Genomic DNA, 14,209 nt, shown 5'->3' on the forward strand with positions numbered 1-14,209 from the left:
GGTTCCACTGTAAAGAACATCAGTCGGTTAGAAGAGCACTTGGAACATCAGACCAAGACGCCGGGGTCACAAAGCTCTGTCGGATCCACGCTGCTTTAATTGCCAGCGGACCTCACATGATGCCATTTGAGTAGAAACAATACACACTCAGGCTTCAAAGGTTGTGAGAGACTAAGCTATTCTACTACGGTTAAAAAGCCACATGCCTCTTGCTCAGAGTGCTATAGCCTCTTTCTTTACTGTCATGGCTCCATTCTTGCTCCAGGCGGCATTAGTGTAAGCCATAGGCAGTCAGTCTGGAGTCTGTCTGCATTAGGGCTCTTATAAAATCCTAAAATGGCTGCCCCTGAAAGCTATCCTTCCCCTGGACCCCGTCTTTCACACCCTGTTGTTGCCATGCTACAGCACACACCAAAAACAACACCGTCACTCCATTGGTGACATAGGAAAATTGGACAATGTTCTGTGAACTTTCTTTAGCCCTGAACCCACCCCCTCTCTTCTGCCTTTCATCTCTGTTCTGCTCACTACGAGGATGACAGGCTTAGCAATGGAGTGCACTACTGAGACAAAAAAAAAAGTAAAATGTATATTTTTTTTCCAGGCATTGGGACTGTTTAGAAGGGGAAAATAATCAGTGACAGGATTTTTGGTGGCGAAATCGCCCTTTTGAAAGAGGAGGCAGCTCTGTGAAATGGTCCTCAGTCCTCAACCTGTGCCTCATTTCTCATGCTGGCTCGCTAGCTAAGAGCCTCAACCACGGGTCCTCTCCACTATTGCTACTCATCATCCCACACCACTGTAGTTAGCGTAGCGTACCCTCCCTAGCATAGTTCTCAGTGTCACATTTTCATCGGTTAAGTATGATAGATGGCCTGGCTCTGCTCATACTGTATATTTGCATTAATACAAGATTGTTAACCATTGTATACTTTAAAAAAAAAATATATACACTGATGTCTTGTATATACACAATACTCTTAGCCAGTCAGCTCCTACTCATGCCGTTTGGTGGGTCTTGGAATCCTACTGTAGCAGATTGTTGATGGGAGGCTAAGTATCTCACATCAAAGTCCACAGCGGCGGATGTCAATATTTGTTCAGGTGTCTACGGAGGGGTTCTTTGAGTATACTCAGCATGCACACACACCCGCTTATTGCAGCTTGATGTTTGACGTGTTTCCTGTTGCACAAATTCTCCACGCCAGCGGCAGCCTGGCCTTGCTGCTGCAGGACTGTGGCCAGAGCATGGCTCGAGATGGCTCTTTGAAGACAGGTTCATGCAGTTTTAATCTGAGTGTATTAGATGGAATGCATTTTCTATTCCATTTTTAAAGCCCCAGCATTGCGTTATACCAACCAGTATATCTTGTGGGAGTGTCCATGGAGACCAAACCACTCTAGACATCAAGAAAAGTGAGCAATAAGACACGCTGGAGCATGACAGCTAGCATAAAGAACTTACATAAATTACATAATTGAACAGACAAATACCCTTTTGATCTTTTGAAGGACTAAGAGGATGAGGGAATAAGATGTTTTTTTAGCGGCATTTGAAACCGGAAGCAGCTCATTTATACAACACACTGCGTGAAGTTTAATATTTACTTAAGTTGGCAAATGTAAGTTCTCCACATCTCAAATTTACTTTACAGTGGCACGCCAGCTAAGTACAGCATGTAGAAAAACTTGCAATGTACAGTACATTAGAATAAAAAAGACGTTAAAATGCACATTTATTTGAAATCCAGTGAAAGATCACAGGAAAAATATTTGCTTCACAAAAGCCAAACCTGAGAGAGGAAATGAACAAAGGCTTGCAGTTTTGACTACCCCGGCCACTGTACAAGGTCACAGTCTAAGTAATCCTGAGAAAGAAATGAGAAAGACAAAATTACCGTTAAGATATACTGTCCAGTTACCGATAAATATGCAGCTACTGATAAGATGTAGTTTTAAAACGGCATTGTACATTACCCCTCTGGGTTCGCTTTGAGCCCACACCAACATGAGGCTTAGCCGGAGCAAAGTCTTTAGTATAGCGACTGTTGGAGAACATCTTTCTTCGTTGCACATATTTGTTGTGGGACAGTGTGATATAGGTGGGTAGTAGAGGGGGAAGTGGAGGAGGGGGAGGGGAGACGGGAGGGCTGACTTTCACACCGCCATCAGGACCTTCGGGCTGTCGGTACTCCTGCCGGCCACCTGGCTGGACCAGTCCCCCATCTTTGGCGTTGCCATCAATAGGACTCGCCTTCACAGGGACGATGGGTTTGGAGGTGGTTTGGAGCAGTTGGCTGTTGGTGACTGGGGACATCTGGTCAGTAGGGTCACTACTAGCTACAGGAATCTCAAAACCAAAATCTTCCTTGTCTTGACCTTGACCACTGGTTACAGGAAGCCCAGGAAACCTAGGAAACTCAAATGTCTGTTCTCGCTGCTCATAGAATCTGCTGGACAGAGATGGCAGGCCAGTTCTCCTCAAACCCCACTCAGGAAAGCTGTTGGCCTGGGACATCTCTCTTGGCTTCTGGGGTATTGCAGCACTGGCTTGACCACTAGGTACAGGAAACTCAAATGTCTGTTCTCGCGGATCATAGAAACTGCTGGACAGAGATGGCAGGTCAGGTCTCCTCAAACCCCACTCAGGGAGGCTGTTGGCCTGGGACATCTCTCTTGGCTCCTGGGTTTCAGCAACCTCTTGGACAGGGAAAGGCTTGCCAGAGCTTGGTGGGATGGGGTTGTAGGGAGTGCTGTCAAACCCAACGGGACCATAATCTGTTGATAGACTGCCACGATCAGAATATGGTCCGCCTTGACCAGGATTAGAGGGGCCAAAGCCATAGAAAATCCGGACATTGGGGAGAACATAGCTGGAGGAGTCTAGACTGCCACGATCAGAATATGCTCCGCCTTGACCAGGATTAGAGGGGCCAAAGCCATAGAAAGTCCGGACATTGGGGAGAACATAGCTGGAGGAGTCATAGCTATCAGTTCTGATTGGTTCTGCCAAGTCTTCCGTTTGTTCTGGCTGCCCTGGTGCAGAGCTGACTTGACTACTAGGTACAGGAAGCTCGGACATCTCCCCACCTCCCCACTCAGGGAGGCTGTTGGCCTGGGACATCTCTTTTGGCTCCTGGGGTATTGTAGCACTGGCTTGACCAATAGGTACAGGTAACTCAAATGTCTTTTCTCGCTGTTCATAGAAACTGCTGGACAGAGATGGCAGGTCAGGTCTCCTTAAAGCCCACTCAGGGAGGCTGTGGGCCTGGGACATCTCTTTTGGCTCCTGGGGTATTGTAGCACTGGCTTGACCACTAGGTACAGGAAACTCAAATGTCTGTTCTCGCGGATCATAGAAACTGCTGGACAGAGATGGCTGGTCAGGTCTCCTCAAACCCCACTCAGGGAGGCTGTTGGCCTGGGACATCTCTTTTGGCTCCTGGGGTATTGCAGCACTGGCTTGACCACTAGGTACAGGAAACTCAAGTGTCTGTTCTCGCTGTTCATAGAAACTGCTGGACAGAGATGGCAGGTCAGGTCTCCTTAAAGCCCACTGAGGAAGGCTGTGGGCCTGGGACATCTCTTTTGGCTCCTGGGGTATTGTAGCACTGGCTTGACCACTAGGTACAGGAAACTCAAGTGTCTGTTCTCGCTGTTCATAGAAACTGCTGGACAGAGATGGCAGGTCAGGTCTCCTTAAAGCCCACTGAGGAAGGCTGTGGGCCTGGGACATCTCTTTTGGCTCCTGGGGTATTGTAGCACTGGCTTGACCACTAGGTACAGGAAACTCAAATGTCTGTTCTCGCGGATCATAGAAACTGCTGGACAGAGATGGCGGGTCAGGTCTCCTCAAACCCCACTCAGGGAGGCTGTTGGCCTGGGACATCTCTTTTGGCTCCTGGGGTATTGTAGCACTGGCTTGACCACTAGGTACAGGAAACTCAAGTGTCTGTTCTCGCTGTTCATAGAAACTGCTGGACAGAGATGGCAGGTCAGGTCTCCTTAAAGCCCACTGAGGAAGGCTGTGGGCCTGGGACATCTCTTTTGGCTCCTGGCTTTCAGCAACGTCTTGGATAGGGAGCGGCTTTCTAAGGATTGGTGAGATGACGTTGTAGGGAGTGTTGTCAAACCCACTGCCTTGACCCGGATGAGAATAGCCAGACCATCTCTGGGCATGAGGGGGAACAAACCTCAGAGAGGAGCCATAGTCATCACTGTAGTTAGCAGGAGACTGCCGCTTGATTCTCCCAAATGGCTGGTCAGTCGCTTGTTCTAGCTGCTCTGGTGCAGAGCTGGCTTGACTACTAGGTATAGGAAACTCAAATGTCTGTTCTCGCGGATCATAGAAACTGCTGGACAGAAATGGTGGGTCAGGTCTCCTTAAAGCCCACTCAGGGAGGCTGTTGGCCTGGGAGATCTCTTTTGGCTCCTGGGGTATTGCAGCACTGGCTTGACCACTAGGTACAGGAAACTCAAATATCTGTTCTCGCTGTTTATAGAAACTGCTGGACAGAGATGGCAGGCCAGTTCTCCTCAAACCCCACACAGGGACTCTGCTGGCCTGGGACATCTCTCTTGGCTCCTGGGTTTCAGCAACTTTTTGGACAGGGAAAGGCTGTCTAGAGCTTTGTGGGATAAGGTGGTCAAACCTACTGACTTGTCCAGGATGAGAATAGCCAGAGGTGCTAGCTACCAGGCTACTAGGGTAGTTATTTTCTGGCTGCTCTGGTGCCGCACTGGGGGATTGATATGCAGCAGGGCCAAGACCATAGTTAGAGGAACGGTCAGATTCAGATCTGCTTGAGGAGACTCCAGAAGACATTTGCTTGTTTGAATTTCCAGTTTTCCAGACATAAGGATGATAGCGATAGCCTACAGGGGTCAAAGACAAGTTGATGAGAAGACCAGAAAGCATGCTTCACTGCACACAAGTACTTCAAACTAACATTTACCTTTTTGATGTGGAAAACATATACTTCCCCCAAAAAGCAGAACACAAATCCAGGATACCCTGTAGAACAAAGAATTGTAAAGTTAGGCCTAATTCAGTTGATCTTAATCAAATAAAAATTAAATCTTCTTCAAAAGATAAGGCACCCTACACTTACCTCAAAGAGATCCCAAGAGGCATGGCTATCAGTCGCCGTAAACTCCTCATGAGCTTTGGAATACAACTTGACAGCCCATTAGAAGCTCTAGCTGGAGGCTGCTTAAATAAAGTGGGTGTGCTGCTCTTGTCTAATTAAGCTGGCTAGCTAGGCAGCTGGTAGAAAGCAGATCCAGTCACCTGATCACACAAACTCAGGTGTAGCCAATTGCCAACAATCCAAGTGACAGGAACTGGTATTTTGTGCCACATGTTGGCCAATGTCAATTTTCACTTCTTCTTTTACTTAAAAAAATGTTTTACAGATTATGAAAGTGCAGATTGTAAACTTTCAAATGATGCATCATACATGTCATTTCAAACGATGTCTCCTAATCACACAAACTCATGTGTAGCCAATTGACGGTTTGGTACAGTATATGGTTTGGTATTAAAATGGGAATTGTAGACTAGCCTATTTGTTTAACACACTTGGACTATTTTGTTGTGATTTTATTTTGTATTTGTTTCATAGCTGTGTTTAGTTCAAGTCTCCACTTTTTGTATGTATTCTCAGGGCTCTTTTAAAAAGGGACCTAGGTCTCAAAAGCTCACCTGTATAAATAAAGGAGTATATTTATTGTGAAAGCTGTGACAACACAATAGCTGAAAGCAAGTGCCCAGTCCCCACCAATGATGTATCACAACTTTGTATCAACGAAGCAGTAAAGTAAGTAACACGTAGGAGCTATTTGCAAGTTTATTCTGGATCAGAATCCGAATTTGTTTTATTGCCATTGTTGTTTTTCAACATACTATACTAGGAATTTGTTTTTGGGCATGGCACATAACATGGAGACAACATTGGACAGGCTGCAGGGACGTCAGAGGGGGACATGAGCCTTGTTGATGAGACAGGTGGCCGTAGGGAAGCCGGTGGCCTCTGTGACATGCGGTTGTGATGCTGGTGGGCCGCAGGGGGGCTGGGATGGGAGGGGATAATACTTGAACAGGAGCAGACAAGAACACATCCCACAATGCTCTGCAAACGTAACATTCTTGAAAACAATGGCAGATAAAAAAATCTAATGTGACAGAAAACAAGGAACACCACCACTATGTCTGACATTTGTCACCTCTAATTACCGGTACCCTATTGTCACTGACCCCAAACAATTTAGGACGTTAAAGCAACAAGCGCAACATGTGACTATAACCAATAACTACCCACAAAGCACCTTACCTCTACACTAACATGACAATACCAATATGTTGAACAAGGCAAGATTGAGCTTGGAAGCTCCTGAAGCGTTCAAAAACGGGACGAAAATAACCCGACGCTGTCTGTCCCGCCCTCAGATCCTGGACCGCAAGAAGGGCGAGATGGAGGAGCTGAAAGCCATGTACCGGGCCAAGCAGCAGCAGTCGGAGGAGAACATCGGTAGGCTGGAGAAGAAAGGTGAGGAGGTCGCGGCGTGGGGGAGGGGTCTGTTTACACCATTGCGTCTCTGAACACTCAAGAGTAAAAGCCTGAAGTTTAAACCTAGTATTCCGGTCACGGAGAAGACCCCACTGGTGTGGTGTGACGTTAGCCAGCTGTGCTGCTTCCAGGCCACTGCTATCTCAGTCAGGTTCCACGGTGGAACAGCTTAGAACTCGCAGTCCATTTGTTTTGCAGCTACATCTAACCTCTAAGCTGTAGTTTGCAACTTTTGATGAACTCGTTGATATGTTTTATGGTGTGCCGACGTGAAATATGAGGGGGATGAGTGAAACGCCATGCTACCATTTCAGGACGTTTTAGGTTCCCAGCAAACACGCAACATCAGGGAGACGTTCAGATCATGTCTTAATAACGTCCGTGGGTCCAGAACCCCATTTGTACGTCTGCTGGACCCCTCAATATTCAAACGTCTGGCTTGGACCCCTCTAAGACGTCTGTGGACGTGCAGAACGGGTCCAATATCTGAACGTAAAAAAAAAACATTCATTCTGGCTCCTAATTGGATGTCTTTGGACGTCCGAAAAAGTCAAAAAAGACATCTAAAAGACGTCTTTTAGACGTGTCTTTGCTCAGTGGGTTGAGGTGGATTCAAGTGTGCTGCCGTTCTGTGTGTGTTCGGTGAGGGGTCTGTTAGTGTGTGTGCTGTCTGTGTGTGCGTCTGTCCGTCAGTCTGCATGCGCGCCCCGAGGCGGCGTCTTAACCTTTTTTCTTCTCCGCGTGTTTTTTCCCCTCTTCCTCGCTCGCCCCCGCCAGTTCAGAGCGTGGTGCGCGAGTGCCAGGTCGTCCGCGAGAGCAAAGACAAGCAGATCGCCGAGCTGAGGAAAATGGCGGATCAGAGCGCCGACTCCCAGAAAAACGAGTGGGAGAAGAAGGTACGGGAAACGTCGAAGGGGGCTTCGATTTCCAGCGGACCAGGGCTCCCCAGCGCCTCTGAAGCCAGAGGAAGATGCCTTTGATAGACTAAAACTAGCAGACCTCAGTGAAATCGGGCGGGGTTCATAGAACAGGAACATCTTTGCTCTAGAGGCCTCGGCTAAGATAGCGCGGTACGAATGCTGAAACACCAATGCTCTTTATGCCCTCTGTAAATTCCCTGTTCATTCCCGCTAACTCCAGCTAACTGAGCCGTTGGCGCCAAATAAGATCTTAATGAAATCTCCGCTTCACGCGTTCAGGGTCACATAGTGTAGCATATGATAAGCGGAATCTAGGAAAAAGTTGCTCATAAGTAATGAGACAACTTAGCCCTCTCCCCCTTAAAATGGAGTTCTTCCTCACCCCTGGATGAAGGAGCAGTGATACAGCTAATGAAATAGATTATTTAACAGAAAGAAAGAAGGCAATAAAAGCTAAGAAACGTGTCGCAGCGAGCAACGCAGGACAGGAAGTGCCGGTGTCGGCCGCGTCTCCCCCTCATTGGTGCACGCCTGAGTAGCTGTGATTGGCTGTGTTGTGACCCCTCCCCACCCCCCCCCCCCAGCTGCACGCGGCGGTGGCGGGCATGGAGCAGGAGAAGTTCGAGCTGCAGAAGAAGCACACGGAGAACATCCAGGAGCTGCTGGAGGATACCAACCAGAGGCTGGCCAAGATGGAGGCCGAGTACGGCGCCCAGACCCAGGCCACGGTGAGCGGAGGGAGTGGGAGGCACATCACCGTCCATCACTGACACCCGGTCGTAACCTTTCTCCGTGTTTTTATTCCAGTCTGATATACGTACTAAAATGTATGCATGCACACACACACACATCAATCAATCAATCAATCAAAGCTTTATTTGTACGGCGCATTTCATACCCAGAGGCAACACAATGCGCTTTACAGAGAACAAGGGAGGTGGGCATACGACCCACACCTACATATTCCAGAGGGAAGCAAAAAAACAGTAATCACCCAGGGGCCAGATAAGTGAGCTTGGGTGCGCGTCATAAGCTCCGCCCCTGCTGTCCCCGCGGGTCATGACACGGCGCTTCCTGTCGCGTCCGGGATGCGCCGACTCAGCTGGACGCAGCCGGGGCTCCTCTGTGGCCAGCGGGGCGAGATGGCCCCTCTTATCTCCCGCCTCTCACCTCGTAAACGTATCAACGGCTCGGCCCCCGACGCACACACACACACACACACACACACACACACACACTACTTGTGATCAGACGGGGGGTGGGGTGGGGGGGGGGTAATGTGGAGGGAGGAGATTATCTGCACCATGGGCCAGTGAGAGGCATTGCTTAATGAATTTAGCATTGTTAAACTGGACATTAGCATTCGGTGCCCGTCACAGGTAAACTCGCGCGCACACACACACACACACACACACACACACACACACACCGCTCCTGGCCTTAGTCTGTCAGCAGGCTTGCATTTCAGAGGCATTAAAAGCGTGACGGTGCGGCCGGGGCCCCTAGCAAGAGCCCTCTTTAATAATTAAACACAGTCCGCAGTCAGGCAGGGGCCCCCGACATGAAAGCACTGCTCTGTCACTGGAAATTAGCTTCTCTGCCTCTGTTAGTTTAGGCTGACCTCCACCCTCTGATACCTACGACACACACACACACACACACACACACACACACACACTTGATGTCGGCCTCGCAGCGCACCCCAGGCTCTCTGTTTGATGTCTCAATGATACCGGGTTCTGCAAAGCCTTTTGTTTTGGCCGTTTTCTATACGGGGCCGCGGTTCCTGCTGCTTCCCCCGGGCTGCGCTGCATCATCAAGGGGAAACATCCCACACGGTCCTTAGGGTCCGTTCAACCGTATATCTGGGTTCATTTCAACTGTATATCTGTGTTTATTTCAACCCTATATCTGTGTTTATTTCAACTGTATATCTGTGTTTATTTCAACCGTATATCTGGGTTTATTTCAACCGTATATCTGGGTTTATTTCAACCGTATATCTGGGTTTATTTCAACCGTATATCTGGGTTTATTTCAAGCGTATATCTGGGTTTATTTCAACCGTATATCTGGGTTTATTTCAACCGTATATCTGGGTTTATTTCAACCGTATATCTGGGTTTATTTCAACCGTATATCTGGGTTTATTTCAACCGTATATCTGGGTCTTTTTCAACCGTATATCTGGGTTTATTTCAACCGTATATCTGGGTTTATTTCAACCGTATATCTGGGTTTATTTCAAGCGTATATCTGGGTTTATTTCAACCGTATATCTTGGTTTATTTCAACCGTATATCTGGGTTTATTTCAACCGTATATCTGGGTTTATTTCAACTGTATATCTGTGTTTATTTCAACCGTATATCTGGGTTTATTTCAACCGTATATCTGGGTTTATTTCAACTGTATATCTGTGTTTATTTCAACCGTATATCTGGGTTTATTTCAACCGTATATCTGGGTTTATTTCAACCGTATATCTGGGTTCATTTCAACCGTATATCTGGGTTTATTTCAACCGTATATCTGGGTTTATTTCAACCGTATATCTGGGTCTTTTTCAACCGTATATCTGGGTCTTTTTCAACCGTATATCTGGGTTTATTTCAACTGTATATCTGGGTTTATTTTCTAGAACCTTTTTCCTGACGAGGCGTGTAAATATTTCCTTGCTCTGTGATTCGCCCGGCCTCACCTTTTGCGTTCTAAACTTTCACCGCAGCGCGTCGCGGCTAGACAGGCGCCCAGACCGCTTCACGTCCAGGACGGGCTGACCGCGCCGAGCTCACGCCGAGATGGGCTTGACCCCTCCGCCCGAGGGTAGAGAACAGACCGGTCAGCTTGACCCCTCCGCCCGAGGGTAGAGAACAGACCGGTCAGCTTGACCCCTCCGCCCGAGGGTAGAGAACAGACCGCTCAGCTTGACCCCTCCGCCCGAGGGTAGAGAACAGACCGCTCAGCTTGACCCCTCCGCCCGAGGGTAGAGAACAGACCAGATGAGCTTGACCCCTCCGCCCGAGGGTAGAGAACAGACCAGATGAGCTTGACCCCTCCGCCCGAGGGTAGAGAACAGACCGGTCAGCTGACCCCTCCCCCCGAGGGTAGAGAACAGACGGACGTCGGTTCCCGCTCGTTCAAATGCGACGCGTTGGATCCGCGGCCGACGGGATCGGAGGGTGGAACCGGCGTGAGCCGCGGTCGGTCTGTCTGTCCATCGCTAGCGTCGCCTCGCCTCACTCCGATTGGTCCAGAGACAGCGGATGCAGTTCACCCTCCGGCCTGGAGGGGTCACACCGACTAACCGAGCTGGCGTGTCGAAATAGAGACAAGCTGATAATGTGCCCTGCTCCTACGCTTGTGCGTGTGTGTGTGCACGAGTGTGTGTGTGTGTGTGTGTGTAGGGTATTACGGCAGGTCACAACAATGGTCTCTACGACGGCAGAGGCTTAAACTCATACTTGCAGGTATGCATGCAAGCAAACACACACACACACACACACACACACACACCCACCCACACACACACACATTGGGTGCTTGGCTGAGTAGAACACGGCTTACTCCGTAGATGTAATCTCCTGTCACATCTTAATATCCAGTGTTTTCTTTTCGAACTTCAAAGAGATCTGTCCTTCACCCGCGTAGCCGAACCCCCTCAGCCTTCTCACCTCGTAACTCCCCCTCCCAAAGAACCAATCAGGTTACCCGGCCTGTAATGCGCTAAGTCCAGGTGTTGAGGCCAGCGGTGGCGTTGAGAGCCGTCGCCGACTCATCGCCTGCCAGAGCGTTAAGTGTCAGCACGCGCCCGGGCCCAGGGCGGCTCGCTCTCCGCTTTCCTAACAGGCTCTCCGCCGGCCGCCCCCCCCCTCAGACAAAGGACCCCTCTCATCACGGGGGGCTGTGACAGTGACGTGACGGCCCCCATGCACAGGCCCCCCCGCGCCCCCCCCCGCCCTCCTGTCAACGCCTGGCTCTGTCATCGTCTAGAGAGGACTGCACGCTCCCATCTTTAATCAGCAAATCTGTCATCGCTTATATCAGCCTGCCGACGCCACATTCCAAACTGACACACGTGCGCGCACACACACACACACAGGCTCACATACTCACACACACACACACACACACACACACACACACACACAAGCGCCGGGTAGAGGAGAATGGCATCTGTTTATTAAGATAGTGCCGGAGGTGTCTGTCAAACCCAGCCACTTTCTGCTGCGGTTTGAAAGCAGGATTTCTGATTGACAGCCTGTCACCTAGTATCCAATAACCGGGTGATGAAGGCCACCTCAACGCCCGGGACTATTAGTGTCCGTCGTTCTGCTGTGGAACTCGCCCCTCCACTAGTAAAGATTTTTAACTGATCTAGTCAAAAAGGATTTGCCAACATTCGCTCAAACAGGTCAAGTCTGGTTTATTGAGAAAACATACGAGTGCAAGGACTTCAGGACAACGCACATGAGTGGTTCATCCAAGTGAAGTGCCGCACCAGGAAGTGCAGACCTCGGCTCTCTTAAAACGGGTTTCTTGAGAGTTCACACACACACACACACACACACACACACACACCTCTCACAGGTACTACAGCCCGTTTTTGGTAAGAGCGCAATACAGTTCCAAGTCTTACTGTAGCACTGGTTCGTGGTCGTTCATGTAGTTTATAGGGGCGGTTGTAGCTCAGTTGGTAGAGCGGGTCGTTCAGTGATCGAAGGGTCAGTGGTTCGAATCCCAGCTCCGACTGTCCACATGTCCAAGTGTCCTTGAGCAAGACACCTAACCCCAAATTGGTCCCAATGAGCAGGTTAGCGCCTTGCATGGCAGCTACCGCCATTGGTGTGTGAATGGGTGAATGAGAGGCCATTGTAAAGCGCTTTGAGAAGGTGGAAAAGCGCTATATAAGTGCAGTCCATTTACCATTTCATGAGGGCTCAAGGCTTCAGACTAACCCCCCTCCCCCACCCGCCCCCCACCCCCCTGCCCCCCCCCCCCCTCAGGAGCAGACGGTGCGTGAGCTGGAGCTGCGGGTCCGGCAGCTGTCGGTGGAGGTGGAGAACGGCAACTCTCTGCGGATGAAGGTCACCCAGGAGAAGAACCAGCTGGAGATCCACATCGCCGCCATCAGCTCCGAGCTGCAGGAGGCCAACCGCCGGTGAGAGACTGGGGGGGGGGGGGGGGGGGGGGGCTCACGCACCGCAAACGGGCTCTGACACCACGGCCGCCTCAAACCGCTTTCAACCCGCTTTTAGTCGGGAGACCCGGAGCGCCCCTCCCAAATCAAATCAGAAGGTTTTGCCGAGGCGACGCCCTTCGTTGCCTCGTTGCAGCTGCTCACGGTTGCGGCTCGAAAGAATGGCGTGTGTGACCACGGCCTGAAACTGCTTCAGACAGTATTGACTGGGACGCCCCGGTAGCTCACCGGGTAAGACGCGCACCATATGAAGGCTAGTCCTTCGCGCGGCGGACCAGGGTTCGATTCCCGGCTCGGGTCCTGTGCCGCATGTCCTCCTCTCTCTCTCTCTCCCACGTTTCCTGTCTCTCTCAAACTGTCCTGTCCCATTAAAGCTGAAAAGCCCTTAAAAAAATATCTTAAGAAAGAAAAAGACAGTATTGACTGTCGTGTCTGAACCCCGCTCCAGACCCAGCTGGGAGCTTCATTCCGTTCCAGAAAGGTCCTCCCGTGTCCCACTGATGGGATTTGACAGGTCCAAACCCCGATGTCGCACAAACATCTCTTGCCATCTGAAGTCTGACAGCTGAATGGGAGTGAATGGGAGTGAATGGGAGCCGGAGGGGTCTCAGGAGCTCGGGGGAACACCCCAGGGAACAGTTCTCGGCCCACCACCACTCTGTATGTCAGCGGAACCGATTCGGTTCTAGCTAAGCCGGTTCTAGCTAAGTCTGTGCTTCAACTCAGACAGGCCGTCGTCGTAAACGAGAAACTGTTTGCGAGTCGGACCGCGGATCGGACCGCTCGTGCGCGCGTTTCAAGGGTCGACAGGCGTACTGACCGTGACGGTCGCTCCGAGTGTCCAGGAACGCCACGCTGCTGATGGAGAAGGAGGCGGACGGCGAGCGGCACGAGCGGACGGTCCAGGAGCTGCAGGCCAAGCAGCAGGCGGACGCCAGCCACTACCAGCAGGAGCACGCGCTCTCCGCCGCCAAGGTACGCACGCGCGGAATAAAAAAACATGTTTTTCCTTTTTTTTCTAACCATCCCTCCGCGCCTCCCCTGAATTTCTTTGGGGCCCCCCCAGGGGAGGCCGCGCCTCACAGTTTGGGAACCCGTGCTCTCGAGGAGCTGGAACGGTGTTGTCGCTGTAACGGGGACGTAGTGTTGTCACGGTAACGGGACGTTGTGCGGCGCCCCCCCCCCCCCCCCCAGGCCTCGGAGGTGATCGAGGACCTGGAACACACGGTGGCCCTGCTCAGACAGCAGCTGCAGGACGGAGAGCACAGGAGGCACAAACAACTCAGGGTGAGTGTGTGTGTGTGTGTGTGTGTGTGTGTGTGTGTGTGTGTGTGTGTGTGTGTGTGTGTGCGAGAGTGTGTGCGAGAGTGTGTGCCATCCATCCATCCATCCATCCATCCCTCCCTCCCTCCCTCCATCCATCCATTCATCTGGTTTCTCTGCTTGTGTTCACCAGGACCAGGAGCTGAAGCTGCAGCAGGAGAAAGCAGATCTACAACACGACACAGAGAGAAAGGTAC

At 50.6% G+C, this 14,209-nt stretch overlaps 1 protein-coding gene across 1 annotated transcript in view; it reads left to right on the forward strand.

The window, feature by feature from the left end:
* Positions 1-6,358: 6,358 nt before the first annotated feature.
* The window catches only part of LOC311327863 (testis-expressed protein 2-like), a gene marked incomplete at both ends in the record, with an annotated part of 28,955 nt that continues 21,104 nt past the window's right edge, over positions 6,359-14,209 (forward strand). Inside the window, 7 exons of the mRNA XM_084460968.1 lie at positions 6,359-6,548; positions 7,347-7,465; positions 8,074-8,217; positions 12,496-12,650; positions 13,535-13,664; positions 13,884-13,976; positions 14,146-14,205. Coding sequence (XP_084317094.1) covers positions 6,359-6,548; positions 7,347-7,465; positions 8,074-8,217; positions 12,496-12,650; positions 13,535-13,664; positions 13,884-13,976; positions 14,146-14,205 — 891 coding nt within the window. The remainder of the gene's footprint in view (positions 6,549-7,346; positions 7,466-8,073; positions 8,218-12,495; positions 12,651-13,534; positions 13,665-13,883; positions 13,977-14,145; positions 14,206-14,209) is intronic.

Source organism: Borostomias antarcticus, assembly GCF_949987555.1.
Source record: "Borostomias antarcticus genome assembly, chromosome: 35".
Taxonomy (NCBI): Eukaryota; Metazoa; Chordata; class Actinopteri; order Stomiiformes; family Stomiidae; genus Borostomias; species Borostomias antarcticus.